At 33.2% G+C, this 16892-nt stretch overlaps 1 protein-coding gene across 1 annotated transcript; it reads right to left on the bottom strand.

The window, feature by feature from the left end:
- Positions 1–469: 469 nt before the first annotated feature.
- LOC124355310 lies at positions 470–1891 on the bottom strand. Its single transcript, XM_046806402.1, has one exon. The coding sequence runs from the start codon at positions 1537–1539 to the stop codon at positions 547–549; it is 993 nt and encodes a 330-aa protein (XP_046662358.1). The 5' UTR covers positions 1540–1891; the 3' UTR covers positions 470–546.
- Between the last annotated feature and the right edge of the window lie 15001 nt (positions 1892–16892).

Below are 16892 nucleotides of genomic sequence, written 5' to 3'. Positions count from 1 at the left end.
CATTGATGTTTTGGTGCAGTTGACGAGATATGCATTTATAAACCACAAATTTAGCAGAAAAAACTAAACAATATCATTGAGGTACCAATAGGTACTGTACCGTAGACCTATGGTTCACAGTAGTGCTAACACAGTACTTTTCAATGGTTGATCAATATTAAACTATCCTATGAAAGACTAAGCAGCACATACATACACTATTGGCAATCAATTTTAAAACCAAGATATTTTATTTGAAATTGTAGGCTACTAGTTTCTGTGGAACTATCAATTACCCTATAATGGTTTCCAAAAACAAATTATACAGTACACACCAAGTCCTATATAATACACATTAAATTATGTGGTTCGAATAAAAAAACACACAAAAGTTTGACAATCAAACCATTCCAATAAAACAAATTTATAATATTTCTTCAAAATTTTCATTGATACAATGTTGTGGCCGTTGCCTAGGTAATAAAACACATTTTATCACTAATTAACAAATTTAATTAACACAGTTTTTAAATACAGGCCAAAATGTTTGGTCACATTTGATTCAGATTAACGCTTTTTTCCTTTTTCAGGTTTTTCAGGCTTATTAACAACTGGTTTCAATGCGTTTGGAGGAATTTTCTTGTGTTCAACATTGGCTCTTAACACAGCACCAGGGTTAGGGTAAGGTCGCATTTGATACAGCGATCCAGATGCAGTTACGTCAACGCCAGTTTTAGCTTCATTTCCCCTACTTAGTCCATCAGACCATCCTCCTCTTGGTATATCTGAGTAGGCTGCAGGGTCCATGGGATCTAAATTATTTTCTTTCAATTTGTTTCTTCCTTTAGCTCTTGATTTCTCCATTTCTTCTAGTCTTCGTCTTTTAATATCTTTCTTGCGTTGGGCTTCATCTTCACTTTCTTCATCGGAGGATTCACTCTTTTCACTTTTTTCATCAGAATCATTGTCTTCTGAATCTGACAATAAATCTCTCTGCTGACGACATATAGCAGCAGATTCGGTTATAACAGCTTTAGGATGAGAAGGAGGAAGCCAAGAAACAGAATCACTATCAACTTCCCAATAATAAAAATGTCCAATTCCAGCATCATATACTTCTTTCCAGTGACTTGGTAGAGGATATTTTGCTAGCATTTTCTTTTTCCTCTTCAAATATTTTGGATCAGGTTCACGTTTCTTCCAGGTTTCTTCGCAAAACTTTGTGCAGTCATGAAAGATGTTATTTTTGTTTGGACAGTATGCGAATCCCTTAAATTTTCTACCTGAACTATCCAAAAAAGAATCATTACTGTCTTCGTCATTAAACTGTATCTGAGGCTTGCTTATCATTTGATTTGGTTCCTGATTTTCAATTTGATCATCATAATTTTCTGCTATTACTTCCTCTTCTTGTTCCAATTTTGATGTGTCTACTACCTCTGTAATAGTATTAACAGTTTGGTCACTAGTTTTGTTGCCTTCCAAATTATCCTCAATAACTTTATCTGGGACCAAACCTCGTTTGGCTAACCTTGCTGCAAGGGCTGCTGGAAGCGGCATATTTCACTTGTTTAGTAAGTTGATACTAAAATTTAAAATCAATGGATTTATACTTATAATAATCGTTCTAAAATATGGTTCAGTTAAGTAACTTTGACATTATGTTTCTGAAATAAGATAGGTTAAAGAAAAATGACTAGTCTATGAGGTCCACAGTGAAAATAGTATTATCATTTAAAATGCCCAAAACACCACTCTGTATATTTTAAACACCTAATAAATTCACTTACGCGTTAAATCCTAATATAAGTGTAAACTGTACAATTAATTAACTAACATTAATACACCACCATCACATCTCATACGAAACTACACCAACATAACAACCTCAGTCAAACACCGATGATGTCTGTTTAGTTTTTGTTTTGTCGTAAAGACAGCCCGAGTTCGGATTTTTTTTTAAGGCTATGACTTTGTCATTTAGCCGCGATGTTCACTGTGTTTTTGCAATTACTTTTTCTTCTGTGGTTGAAGTTCATTCTTGTTCTATTTTTACATATGAAACTGTTACATTTGGATATTAGTTACATACATTTATGTTCATGTTAGAGTATAATGTTAGTAAAAAGTGGGATGTAGGGAAGTTAAAGGTATGATAGAGGTTGAAAAGAACATTTTGTGAATTAATTCCTTTTCTTGCTTGTATTAGTTACATATGTAATAAGTTCATTACAATTATTAGAGATATTTTGTTATGTTCAAAAAATATGTATATGTTTATTATTTTTAATAGTAAATTTACTAACGACGACTCTGATTTTAATATTTATTTTTAATTAATTGTATAGACGAGAAAGTGTTTTGTGTTCAACGAACACTTACTTTTCATTGCTTAACTACTGGAGGAATGATCGTCCAAATACAGAAGAATAACTGTACTGAGGGAAGAATATATATTTAAATGTTTAAATTTTGTAGATTACAATGATTCTCAATTTCTTAAACATTGCCCATTTTTGGCTACATTAAGTTATGTTTTCAAGTTTTAAATTATTTTTCTCAAAAATTTAATATGACATGTTTTTAAAGTTTGACTCAAGTATATTTTTAATGTAATTAGCCGTAAGTTCTACTCAACGACAATCTTTGCCTGTTACCTGAAAGGCATTGTCTTGAGGAATGTTTTTGGTTCGTCGCCATCAGTTCGGGCAGATTTGGTGAAACCAAACATATTAAATGTTTAATGCATAAAGAACATAGTAATTTAAAGCTATTATATTGAAAGGGCCAATATTCTAGTTCTTGACGATTGTTCTTCCCATACTTAAATAATAAAAAATAATAGTAAATATGTTTCCACTGAAAAATAAAAAACAATAGTCTCTTAAAATTATCTGTAAATACGTTAAGACCGTTTTTTATCAGAGTAGTAGTCTGTGCATTCACTTGTTATGATCCGTAAATCAATAAAAAATTGCTTTTCAGATGTCTCATAGATATTTGCTAATGACATCAATTTGATATCTTTATCACGAATAATTTACTAACTACCAGATTTCCGTAGCAAAATTATGGATGCAATAATATTTCTTTACGTTTTTTCCGTATCTGTTTACATTAGCATTTAAATAATGGTTAATGTGTATTTTTAATTAATTTATTGTGAATTATTAGCAAAGTATCGTCTTAGTTAAATACTGACCCTTTATTATGCAAGTGTAAGGTAATCTCCGTTAAGTGTTCTACTGTTGAACATTCATTAATGGATGATGAAGTAGTAAATCGCTGCGGATCAACAACGCCATGCCTGCGTGTACTGGGGTCAGCATTAACTCCGGGCTGGCAGGCTCCGTTGTGACGTCACGGTAGCTGAGAGACAGAGCTGTGCCTGCTTGTAAAGCATTGCGAGAACCCGCACTCGCGCACTCTTACTGACCTAGTTCGATACCTGTTGCTCAAAATATTTACAAACTGTATATAATTTTAATCTGCATTATTGAGGGAACAAACTGATACCAATTCTGTCTAATTAGGAAAAACATATATAATTATTGTACAGTTGTACATAGTTTTATTCTTATTTTATACTCTTTCACTATCCTACCTCAAAGGTTAAATATGTCTTAAACGAAAGATATAAATAAAACCACATCTATATTAATACCATTATAATGCGTAGTACAATAATAATATACAGATACAAAGAGCATCAGCTAGATGATATATAGTTGACGAAGATGAAAATAGATGAAAGAAGAAGACCATATTTGGGAATTTGTCTGACCCATTTGTTCTTGCCAATGTAGTACAAGGCTCGGTATAAATTCCACGAATGAGTGTGGCCCGAGCTGGGATGACAGTAGAGAATGCATCCAAGAAAAAAAATGTAGTGTGAGAGGACGAACACACGCCATCAATCCCGGTTAGTTATCATCTGTTCTCAGCCATGATGGTTTTTTTGCATTATATGGAAATTCTTGGTCTCTTTTGAGGAAAATATCCACCGGAACATCTTTCAGCCTTAGTTTATATATGCAACAAGATCCCGTGGAAATAGCGCAAAGGATTGTTTGTTTATCTAAATCAATCTACTGACCATTAGATAAAATCGTTGCCTGTAGGCTTAAAGTGTGGACGCTACTTACGTTTTAAATTATATTTCTCAAAACTAGTATTATTAACATTATTCAAAAATATTATGTTCCTAGTTTTTTGAAGCTTTGTGGTAAACAAAGTGGAGTCACTTACTTTTTTTATAATAGTGCGTTTGACTTTTAAAACAGAATAGACCTTGCATCCATACGAAGATTGTGTTTGGAAATGTGCTGTAAAGCTATAATAGTAACGCAGTGTTTTTTTATTTTTTTATTATTCTACTAATAATGATAACTCTTATTTACAGTTGCAGCATTTGAATCTATAATAATGACATCTTTATTGCATTTAACAATATCCAATATTAATTGTATCGCAATCGTCAACTTGTATAAAAATTCTGTAAAACATACGTACACTTTTTCTTGCAGTGAGACGTACATTTAGACAAGATGTTAAATAACAATAAAATGTTCATAAACTCATAATAACACATTGACTCCGACGTCAGATCCAGCTTGTTTTCCAAATGTCCCAGTGGCTCATTGTTCATTCTTCAACAGAATAAAACTTGTTTGAGACCTTTTTAATTAGTTTGACACCAATTTGTTGTGGGTGGAGTCGAGATGATGTTAGTTTGTGTTCTGAAGTTGTCCCTGCCTATGGTTTCAATTGGTAAACATCCCCACCACGAACCAAAGCATACCTGGACATGCACTACATGATGACCTTAGAAATATAGAAGTAGGGCTGTCAACAATCCCAGCTACTTAAAAGATTCCTTGCACAATTCTCTAAAGTTGAACTTTCCAATTGCTCTGACAACTGTGTTTGGGAGTTTGACAACTCACTCTATTTTGTTTTTAGAACAACCTACGCGAGCCTTATTCCATACGCTAAATGTACATGGATAAGGCCATAATAAGCCGTATTTAAGACTTTTGGGGAACAGAACATTGCTGGTTTTCACAAGGCAAATATTTTTGAGAGAAAATCTAGCACATACGTTGTCTACATGATCGTTCCAGGTCAATCCTCTATTAAAGAGCATTCCCAAAAACTGTGGAATTACTTTATTCTAAAACATCCACAAAAATAGCAGGCCGCACTGCATGATCTGACTCTCAGGGGGACAAATGAAGATCTGATTTCGACTGGTTCGTTTTCAAGTTCATTTCTGAAAAGAATTACATGTGTGAATTTAATTTTATTCTAAGAATGATATGATCGCCAAATTCTGAAGGGATTTATTTTTGAACCAGAGAGTTGTGCTGTCAGCATAGTGAATCAGTTGCTCGTGCTGGATTTCTGAATTCAATCTGCCGACATAAATCAGAAATAAAAGACGATGATCTGCCCATATTTCTCAATTTCCACCAGATAGTACTATATCACCTACAAAACATAGAGTATAATAGAAATTATGGTTAAAATCTGCCACTATCCAGCTAACATCTAGTGAAGTGATTAGGTGAGACACCAATTGGGGGTTAAGCATGCACAGTAATCTTGACATGGGGGTGAGGGATTTCACAAGAGTCTTTAATCTGAAATGTTTCAGCAATCTCTGACTTGAGCTTGTTTGTTTTTCCGCAGACTGAATTAGAAAAATGTAATAATCATTAACATGAAAGCCTATAGTAATGAGAGAGTCCTAATATTTCTTAATATAAATACTGTACATGATTATTTGCAACTACATCCTAGAGAACTCTCTAGAAACCACGTGCAAAGAGAAAACTGGGTTTTACATTCCGCAATCAAGCTCCTTATTTGAGACCAAGGATAGACTTTGTAAGCTTCTCATTTTCTCCCTTCTCTTTCTGCTCAGAAAACCTCAGATTACTCTATGAAAATAACTTCTTTCTAACAAGTATGAAGAAAATTATTTCATATGAGACATTAGGGGGCAGCTCTTTTACTCTACGAATCGTTGTCTCAACGACCCTATTTTTTATATTTGCAATATCAGTGTTGGGTCTTTTTACACTACTAATCGTTGACTCAACGACCCTTTCTGAAAAAAATAACAAATAACAGAGGGTCTTTACTCTACGAAGCGTTGTGACAACGACCCGATTTACTAAGAAAACTAAAAGTTCAATCCAATGGTTCTTTGTCACAACGACCCATATTACCGAATATAAGAATAGAACTAACAAGTGGGTTCGTTGACACAACGACCCTTTTTCTATATTTTTTTTATCTAATTCATTAAATTGGGCCGTTTACACTACGGATCTTTGTATCAACGGCCCAAATATAAATTAAAAGTTGAAAAGTAGAAAAAGGTTCGTAGAATCAACAACCTAGTTTCAGAATAAGTTGAAATATATGTATTAAGTCGTTGTCGTTTGACTCAAAGACCCTATAATGCATCTAACCTCAAATAAGACATTCTAGGGCGTTTACTCAACTGATCGTTGTCTCAACGCCCCTCCGTCCCAAAACAAACACTTTCAAACGAAACAGGGCCAATCAGTCAACTCCTAGCCCGGTAGGCATGAAGGCGCTGCGTCTGTGCCGAGTTTAGTCCTAAACATCTGATATAAGGGTAAATACTTTGTATAAGTATTATATCTAAATATTTTGTTTATTATACGTATATATTATTGAACTAGATTTAAAGTCTGGGTAACAGTTGTATTTATAAAATATAAGAAATATTTTTAAGACATACATTTCTAGTTATGATTCCCATTTCTTGTTTATGTATTAAAAAATATATTTCACTCATGTACATAAACTGAAATAATGTAACTGTCATTCATATTTCTACTTCTGTCGGAAACAGGTTGAGGTTTCTAATTATTATTAAATGGTTAATCAAACAGTACCCAACGTTCAAATTAAAGTTAAAATGAAAAACATTGCAAACAAATGAAAACACTAATACTAAATTTTGACAACTACAACTCCAAACATGCACTATGAGGAATTCGATTGACAGTGCCGAAGCCACTCATCTGAGAAGGACGAAAGATTTAATTTCTGTATGTCTGTATGACCGCACAATATATCGAAAACGAATTGACTTATATATGGTTACTGATTTATAGCGATCACTTTTAAATTGCTATTGGGGTTAACCGTACAGTGACGGGAAAATCGCAGAAGAAATAAATTTGTAAGCAAACTGTGTACAGTCATATGACATTTTTAGATGTGGCATGGTAACACAAGTACCCTATCCATCCGCAAGATATTTCTAAAAATGTCTTTTTTTGTGTGCTTTAAATTTTATATGAATCTTTATTTATACATAGACAAGAAGGAGCTCCATTTTGGCGCATGTATACTCATTTTTTCGGCTGAGCGTAATATATTAGGTATATTGTAACATATACGTACTTGAATTCTGTGCGCTCCACTACCCGTATGTTATTTGTATTATATCTGATTGAGTTCATTTATAAGTCTAGGTGAGTTACTGTAGTCGACACTATATACATCATCTGATATCAAAACTTTCTTACCACTCAGTAGCTAATCCCATCGTGTAACTGTAGAATATTTAGCGTATCAACTATACCATGTAATCGATTTGTTAATTACATGTATAAGTTGTTAAAAGAGGTTTTGTTTGCATTGGATAGTTTTTAACAGTTTAAATTAATCTATGGTCAAATATCAATGGAATGAAACTTAAATATTCTAACTACAACTACAGAAACAACAGTGAGGTAGTCTCAGGTAAAAGCTCGGGTGAGGTGGTTCCTTCCTCAAAATGGTGTCGTTAGCAGACAATGCAATAGTTTTATTGCAACCGGTCTCGAGTTTACGTATATAAAATATACGTACATGTATATTTTGGAAATTTAACATCAGAGACACACCTTTCTATAAATAAGTTGCCTGGTAGCAAAATAGTTAAACAAATTATTTAAAAATACTAATATTAAAAGGAAGTAGTTTTGGTGAAAAGGTTGATTGGCTTGCCGCAACATCTCCCTTTGATATATATTTTTCATATAAAGCCATCCTATAATTGACAACAATGACTGTAATTCTAAAAATCTAATATACCAAATAAATTGCAAGTAATGCTCCATAAATACATTGGCCAAACATCTAACCATTTATGAATCCGTATGACAGGGCATAGGTTTGATATATTCCATAAAAATAAAGAAAAAACCATTAGCAAGACATGGTCTAGAACATAAACAAGAGTGTTTTTACATTAAAAGGAATACACCAACTACCACCATTCCCTGATGAAAATTACAACAGATTAAAACTAAAGCACGTAGAGCAAACTCATTAAATCATGTTGAAGACAAAAAAACCCATTTGGTCTAAATTTAATACAAATTTTTAAAGACATAAAATTTAAATTATTGTTAAAGATTAAAAATTTGTCAAAAATTAAAAGTTTTATTCCATCCTTTCTAAAAATCAACTGTTCGAACAAGATTAAATAAGAAAAAATTTTACGTCAGCTGGACTTTATCAAATGTTATGCACTGTGTTTAAATTTATCATTTCATGATTCTTGTTTACGTTTTATAGATTTGTATTAACTTAATTTAAAACTTCCTGAAGACGGTATTAAATCCCCTGAAATATAAAAGTGAAAAATGGTTCTTTTATTTTCTTCTATTTAACACAGTGACGATAAATATTATTGAACACTGCATAATTTTGTTATAGGTGAAAAAGGAGATTATATATTTTACAGTATTTCTTTAAGTGCAATAGAGTTTTTTAAGTCTCCTAAAAGACAAAATTATAAGATGCAGCCTATTTTAGCTTTGTGAAATGCAGCCAGAATAAGAATGTTTTGTAAGTTTTATTGAACATTAAAACCAGCTCATTCACAATAGTGTGTTATCTTTTTAAACTATTACTAAGGATTTTTATCGTTCATTGAAATAAAAAGAAATATTTTCATATTCATTTACAACTTTATTTCACAATTGACCCTCCGCCACCCCCCCCAAGTACAGACAGTACCTGAGACTACTAAGCTGTTATAGAATTTGTAACTACTGTAAGTTGGATCAATTCATAAATTCAAGAGAATGTCAGATCCTACAATGGCATTCAAGCCAATAAGAAGGAATGGCGGTATTTCTATTTATAAGAATTATTTTCTTCAACTAGTAATTTCAGGTCAGGTCATGGCTTGCCATCTCGACCGTTGACAGGGAAACTGTGTTGTTGCAATCCGTAAAATTTGATTTCTTCCACTGAGATCTTTAATGTCCAGGCTACTCATCTAGATCTTTGATAAGAAATTGTGGTCGACAAGGAATTTTGCAGTGGAAATCCATCAGAGTGGTTCCGCCTCGGAGAATTTTAGGTCCAGGCTTGACATCTAGACCGCCGACAAGGAATTTTGCTGTGGCAGTCCTTCAGAGTTGTTCCGCCTCGGAGAATTTCAGGTCCAGGCTTGACATCTAGACCGCCGACAAGGAATTTTGCTGTAGCAGTCCATCAGGGTTGTTCCGCCTCGGAGAATTTCAGGTCCAGGCTTGACATCTAGACCGCCGACAAGGAATTTTGCTGTGGGCAGTCCATCAGAGTTGTTCCGCCTCGGAGAATTTCAGGTCCAGACTTGACATCTAGACTGTCGACAAGGAATTTTGCTGTGGCAGTCCATCAGAGTTGTTCCGCCTCGGAGAATTTCAAGTCCAGACTTGACATCTAGACTGTCGACAAGGAATTTTGCTGTAGCAGTCCATCAGGGTTGTTCCGCCTCGGAGAATTTCAGGTCCAGGCTTGACATCTAGACCGTCGCAAGGAATTTTGCTGTGGCAGTCCATCAGAGTTGTTCCGCCCCGGAGAATTTCAGGTCCAGGCTTGACATCTAGACCGCCGACAAGGAATTTTGCTGTGGCAGTCCATCAGAGTTGTTCCGCCTCGGAGAATTTCAGGTCCAGACTTGACATCTAGACTGTCGACAAGGAATTTTGCTGTGGCAGTCCATCAGAGTTGTTCCGCCTCGGAGGAATTTTCAAGTCCAGACTTGACATCTAGACTGTCGACAAGGAATTTTGCTGTAGCAGTCCATCAGGGTTGTTCCGCCTCCGAGAATTTCAGGTCCAAGGCTTGAGATCTAGACCGTCGACAAAGGAATTTTGCTGTGACAATCCATCACAACTATTTTCTTCCACTAAAATTTTCATACTTTTGAGTTTAGGTTCTTGTAATGAAATCCAGACAGCTAGCAAAATATTCAACTATTAGTTTTCAGAAAACGTTTATTTAAACTTACGGTTTCAGGTACTTAGGAAGATATCCTGGTCACCGACAAGGATTCGAGAGAATTTTATCCTTCAAAACTTCTGTTCCCACTGATGACTTGGTCCTTGGAAGGCATTGTGGCAGCCGGTACGGATTTAATCATAGTTTTGTTTCCTACTGAAGATTATGACTATTGAGAATGACATTCTTGTTTAAACAAGATTTAAAGTTGTAGGCATGAAATTTTACTTGATAATACATTGATCCACTGTTTTTATTTAAAATGATGATTATTGAAGTGCAGTTTTGAAAATTTTACAGTAGCTTGGTCTGACTTTAAATTTTGAATGAAATTACGTTTCACTTTCCATAACCATAGTTACTGATGTCAACAATAAAAAATTAAGAAGTTGACTATCCTGTTAATTTTAGCACCTTTATACCAAATTGCTTGCTAAATAATCTTTAGTACTATCGCTAGCCAGTACACACTATGGTGTCACCCCACAATCAACATTTTTAAACGTTCAATAACTGTCCACTTTGAAATCCGTGTCCACAGTAATCCGAACGCACGCTAGTCCGAACGACCTTCAGTCTGTATTTTTAGATTTTTATGTTACAATTTTAAATCCAGTGTGAGCCACCGAGCATTTATATCATTAGTTGTAGAGTGTTTCTGATAGTTTATTAATATTTCCTCATATAAAGCAAACAATCGGATCAAAGGCACGCCTTTACAAGTTGCTAACCTTTACCTTCCAATATACTAAATTATTTTGAGTACTCCCAATGTCACTCGCAATGTCAGTGTATCTCTGAATATCGCCATATTTCAATTCAACTGCCATTTCAGAAAGTATTTTTGTAACGAAGTTATATAAAACTCGAAAAACTTATGTACATTTAAAAGATTAATATAATTATCTTTGTAAAATAATAAGGCAATGCTTTTATTTTGGGAAGTTCTTATCTCCTATAAATTGTATTTGTATTTTTTATCAACCGCATATAAACATTGTCCCGTAACTCTTTTTGCAAAAGTGTTCTACCAACAGTACAGTAAAGTTTATTTCAAAATTTAAAAATTTTCAAACCAGATACAAATGTTTGAAAATTTGACCAAACATTTGATACAAAATAATAGAATACAAAATGGTGGTAAAGGAAACTTTTAGGTGCATGTAATAATAAACAGTTGCAATTTACCTTATGCTGGAAATCTCCGGGAGATATTTAGGATTTTCACGATCACAACCCCAGAATCCATAACCACTACAGACCAAAAATGTATGTAATATATATATATATATATATACATATATATATATGTGTGTATATATATTTATTTGTTTATATATATATATATATATATATATATATATATATATATATATATATATATATATATATATATAATGGCTATTTTAACAACTACCAACCATAAATAAAAGAAACAAGGTTTTTGTTATTCCAGGTTTTTATCTACTATTATTAATTTGATCTATATTCTTGATATTTAGAATTGCTATTTATCGTTACAATTTCCATTTTTAATATTTATTTGCAATTCCATTTTTATCACTCTTACTTGGTAATGTCTTATCATTACTGCTTATAAAGTATATCTGTATCCGGTAAAAGGGGTTTATATTAATATAATTTTAAATGAATACAAAACAAATTATTACATTTGTAAATTTATAGTGGCAAGAGAATAATGTACGCTACATCAATACGAGCGCAACATTCAGCGCCGTACGACTGGTGCGCAGTAACATCTCGCCACAATGTCCGGCTGCACGCAGTTGACACAAAGACCCTAGTAGACTAAAAGAACCTCTGAACAGTTAAAAGTAGGTCGTTGTCTCAACGACCCTCTTACTATATTTTATCCATTGAGTTAAAAATGGGTTGTTGTCGCTACGACCCTTCTTCACATTGCTTATACATTTCTCCATTTTGGTCCGTTGACACAAAGAATGGTTGAGTAAAAGACCTGGTTCTTTCAATATAAGCATTTATATATAATTTAGGGTCGTTGAGACAACGACCCATCTTTTGAAATATTAAACTAAAACTGGCAAAAAGTGGCGTTGTTGCTACGAACCCAGTTGAGTAATTGGACCCTTTTCATTCATTTTACTGGGTCGTTGTCACAACGAACCTATGTAGAAAATCTTAAAATATCAAAATGGGGGTCGTAGTCTCAACGACCTGTAGACTAAATGACCCTGTCCTTATTTGTTATTTTCTCAGAAAGGGTCGTTGAGTCAACGATTAGTAGTGTAAAAAGACCCGTCACCAGACATTATACCCATCTCTTAAGTGTAATTCTGTGGCTAGGCCAAAAATGTGGCTCCTCAGAGATTGCAAATCTTACAAAAGAACTAAACTCTGGTCAATATCCTTTCCTAGTTTCTGAATAGGACCTTTTACAACTAATTTAATTTTATAACAGGTACAGGTAATCCTTTTCAGAGGCACAACCCTTTTTTTTTTTTTCTTTCGAGATGGGGGAAAAACCTTACATAGGCACCACCTAGTCCGTAGTAGGTGGTAGTGTGAGATTCTTACTAAATAAAAAACCCCCTTTCTCTGCTTCACTCTGGTATCACCTTGTTGGTATTGCTTCAAAATGAAGAGACTGTTTCTTCTACTCCTCTGTATCAACCGGGCATCTCATCATACTATATTTCTCTTTTTCCTTACATTATTTTTCTTATGTAGTTGTTAACCTCCTCCCATTTTTCTTTAGAGTCTAACATTAGAGGCACTGATGTATCCACGGTCAGCACACCATGTATCACTCCCTCTACCTCCCTTTTTTCTGCAGTTCATCTCTGGCAAGCAAAAAGTGTATGCTCCGGTGTGTCAATCTCATTGCAGTAATCACACAACTCATCATCTGCCAAGTGAAACCTCTTTAGGTACGACTTAAAGCAACCGTGTCCGCTCAAAGCTTGCGTGAGGTAGTAATTGCATTCTTCATGTTCTCTATCGACCCATGCTCTAAGGTCGGGAATTAGGCGTTTGGTCCATTCAGCTTTCCCTGTGTCCTGGCTCCATTCCATTTGCCATGTATTCTTCTGTCCTACAACTAGAGGCACAACCCTAAAGAGAATAGAACCCCCCCTCTTTTAGAGGTAAAATATTCACATAAAAGCAATCCAGCTTATTTGAAATACAGCAGTATTCAAATGTAGGTCTATTCTGATTTATTTCATACCTCCTAACCTCCTAGTGTCGTGTACCTTAAATCACATCACCCCTCCGAAACTAATCCTTTTGGGTTTGTAAACCCTTTTATTTGTTGTGCTACAACTAAAAGGTGAATTGAGTACTTCATTAATATTGATTTTGTTTGATGCTCCAATTCCTCCATTCATAATTTTGGGGGACAGAGGACTTACCACATAACAAGCGTATTCAGTCGCTGCATTTATTTGATTACTTGTTGTGAATAAATCTTCATTGGAATGATGATAATCCAGCACTTACATCATTCTTATATTATCTATGTAACTATTTATTATATTATTTAACTATATGCCTGCATATAAAAGTTATAAGTTAGGCCTACTCCATTAAGAGGGCAATTATATAAGCTGCTGGCTGTACATCTGAGGCTCCACTTTTATAAAATTATACGAAACACATTGGGATAGATTTTAAAATTGTGTTATACATAGGATCTAGTCTCAATCCAAGATAGTTTTATTTCACAAATTTATATTTTTACTGTTTCATGCTAATGAAGGGTAAACTATGGTTTTTAATTTATATGTAATATAAATATTTCCATAAGAAACTTAATATTATTCATGTGCGATAATTAAGCAAATCAAAGCTTCATCAAATACATTGAGCAGGGCATATTTTCTGCCTGTAGTCACTTTAAAAGATAATATTATATTTTAAAAAATGTAACAAGTATGAAGGCAAGATGATACTGTCTTGGCAAACAATCAGTTTGCCATACCATTGTTATATTGCATATATACCACAGGAAGAATTAATAACCACTTTGAAAAGTCACAGCCATGGTTTATTGAAATATAACAGCAGAAATAAAAAATCTCACAATATGCTGAAAAAAAATAACAAAGAAATAACAACAAATACAAAAAAAATCAAGAATACATGGCAGTTTTTACAATAAAGTTGGATCAACACAGATAATTATGAGGAATTATAGGGTATGGAATGGATACAGTACATTTTTTTGCCAGTTAAAGATCTAAGACCATGTAACTCCTTAAAAAAAATACAAATATAACATAATAAGCACTAAAAGATACACTCACTTGATGACCACCCTGAAAACTACTGAATTTTCACCGGATTTATACCGATGGCAAATATATTTTGACTAGTGATTACATATAATATAGATTGTACGAGGTCTGTTCAAAAAATATTCCAACTTTTTTATTTCCACAGATTACGTATATTTGATTTTTATTTTTTTTTTTTGCGATTGTTGGTACACATGTTTCTGATGTATACGAACAATATTGGTTGAATGTGAAAGCTTTGCTTGCAGTTTTTTCGATTGCAGGGGCATGCCACAGGGTAGAACTGTCAATAAGGAATATTATCTGCAATTTGCGTGAAGCAATCCACCAGAAATGCACGGATTTGTGGAAGAACAAAAATTGGCTTTCGCACTATAATAACGCCCCTGCTAACACGTCGTTACTTGTGCACTTGTTTTGGCCAAAACAAACACACTAATGATGCCGCAGCCACCGTATGCCCCAGATCTGACCCCTGTGATCTTTCCTTGTTCCCGGAACTGAAGAGGCCCATGAAAGAACGACGCTACGCTACGATTGATGAGATAAAGACTGCATCGAAGGAGGAGCTGAACAAGATCACAACAATGACTTTTTGAAGTGCTTCGAGGATTGGAAGAAACGTTGGCACAAGTGTATAATATCTAATGGGGATTACATTAAGGGGACAAAATTAATATTGATGAATAAATAAATAATAAAAAAAAACAAAAGTTACGATATTTTTTTGAACAGACCTCGTACATAGCTCTTGCTATTGGAAAAATGTATTGCAGTGAAAGGAATACACAATTATAAAATAATTCTAAATTTAATACAAGGCCTTTCAACATCAAATATGTCATTGTCAGGGCTTGATAGCATATTTCAAGTTGAGAGCCCTTGAATTAAATTTAGAATTATTGTACAACTGAGTATTTCTTTTACTAGAATAGTATACATTAATTACACATTACAAATTACAAGATGTCCTAATGCCTTTTCCTAATGCTACAATCAGTTAAGTTTAACATATTTTATTCCTTGGTAACTTCCAATAATGAAGCTTAAGATGAAAACTCTTCATTGGAAAAATAATTAAAGGAACCACACAAAAACTGACGTTATGTGCAAATTCTTTCTGCATTGATAAATGGAATAAAAGTTAGTATCTTGCATCTAATTAATCGTATCAGGAAAATTTATCTCTTTCCTTTGTAATACTGTAAGGTTACACATTTATTAAATTATTCATCAAACAATGTCAAACTTTCCACATACCACATTCTGCACAATACTTTCACTACTTTCATTCAAACTATAATTTGATGAATGAATTTGAATCAATAATGGTTCAAAAACTGTTTTAGGCATTAAAATCCTGAAAAGGTTAAAAGAACCATTGATAATAAAACCTTCATTCATCTTATGTAAAATAACAAAATGTAACATATACGTAATAGTTTAACATTTTCATTAAATATTGCAGTGGTAAATATAAAACAAACATTTATGTTTACATTTAATTCTTTTGTAATAAACAAATATGACAGCAAAATATGAAAATGTTTGTTATACAGTATTTTTGTTTTTTGTTTTTTTTTTACACAACACAAGAGTATATTTAAACTGAAATTGAAAACTAATTCTGAACAAATATATTAAGTTGTATAAAATATGTTTCATTATGTACAATAGTGTAAAACATCCACTATAAGTACAAACAATTACAGTCTACAGGAATAAACATACAGTATCTATTATTTTTCTTCTTCATAATCTTACTAAAAGGGTACAACTTTGAAATTCACATTTAAATTCTTTTTCATTATAAATTCTGATTGATTAAATGTTATACATTATATTACTTTAAAATATTATATTTGTAAAGCAATAACGGACATTAACAGTCTTGCACTTACTTAATAATCAATAAATGACTATTTACAAACATTATCTCATAACTTTAAAATGGTAAACTATACATTCCTCTCTACTAATTAAAAATGTGAACATTAATTAATTAAAAAAGGCAATACAGTGTAATTTAAAGTAAAATTATAAGGTGAAGATATGCTGACTGCATTGTCGAAATTGATTTCTTATTTATTTTGGTTTAGTAGCTTTAATCCAGTGGAGAAATTCTTTTTGTACTTTTATTTTATATTCTTTTTACTTTTATCACTCTATTTTTTCCTCTCCCACTTGAGTTTGTTGTCAGTATTTTGTTAAAACATGGCGGTGAAGTTACTGTACCAGTTACACAAATTTTGTGAAAGTTTTGTGGTTGTTTTTTAATTATTGTTCTATACCTGAATAACCATGTGCCAAAGGTACATGTGAGCAGAATGG

The sequence above is a fragment of the Homalodisca vitripennis genome, chromosome 2 (genome assembly GCF_021130785.1).
Source record: "Homalodisca vitripennis isolate AUS2020 chromosome 2, UT_GWSS_2.1, whole genome shotgun sequence".
Classification (NCBI taxonomy): Eukaryota; Metazoa; Arthropoda; class Insecta; order Hemiptera; family Cicadellidae; genus Homalodisca; species Homalodisca vitripennis.
The sequence above is the reverse complement of the archived record's forward strand: the minus strand, read 5'-3'. Positions and strand labels throughout refer to the sequence as shown.

Bases quoted from the DNA above. Each gene is read 5' to 3' on its own strand.
- LOC124355310 (XM_046806402.1), bottom strand. From the start codon at position 1,539: ATGCCGCTTCCAGCAGCCCTTGCAGCAAGGTTAGCCAAACGAGGTTTG.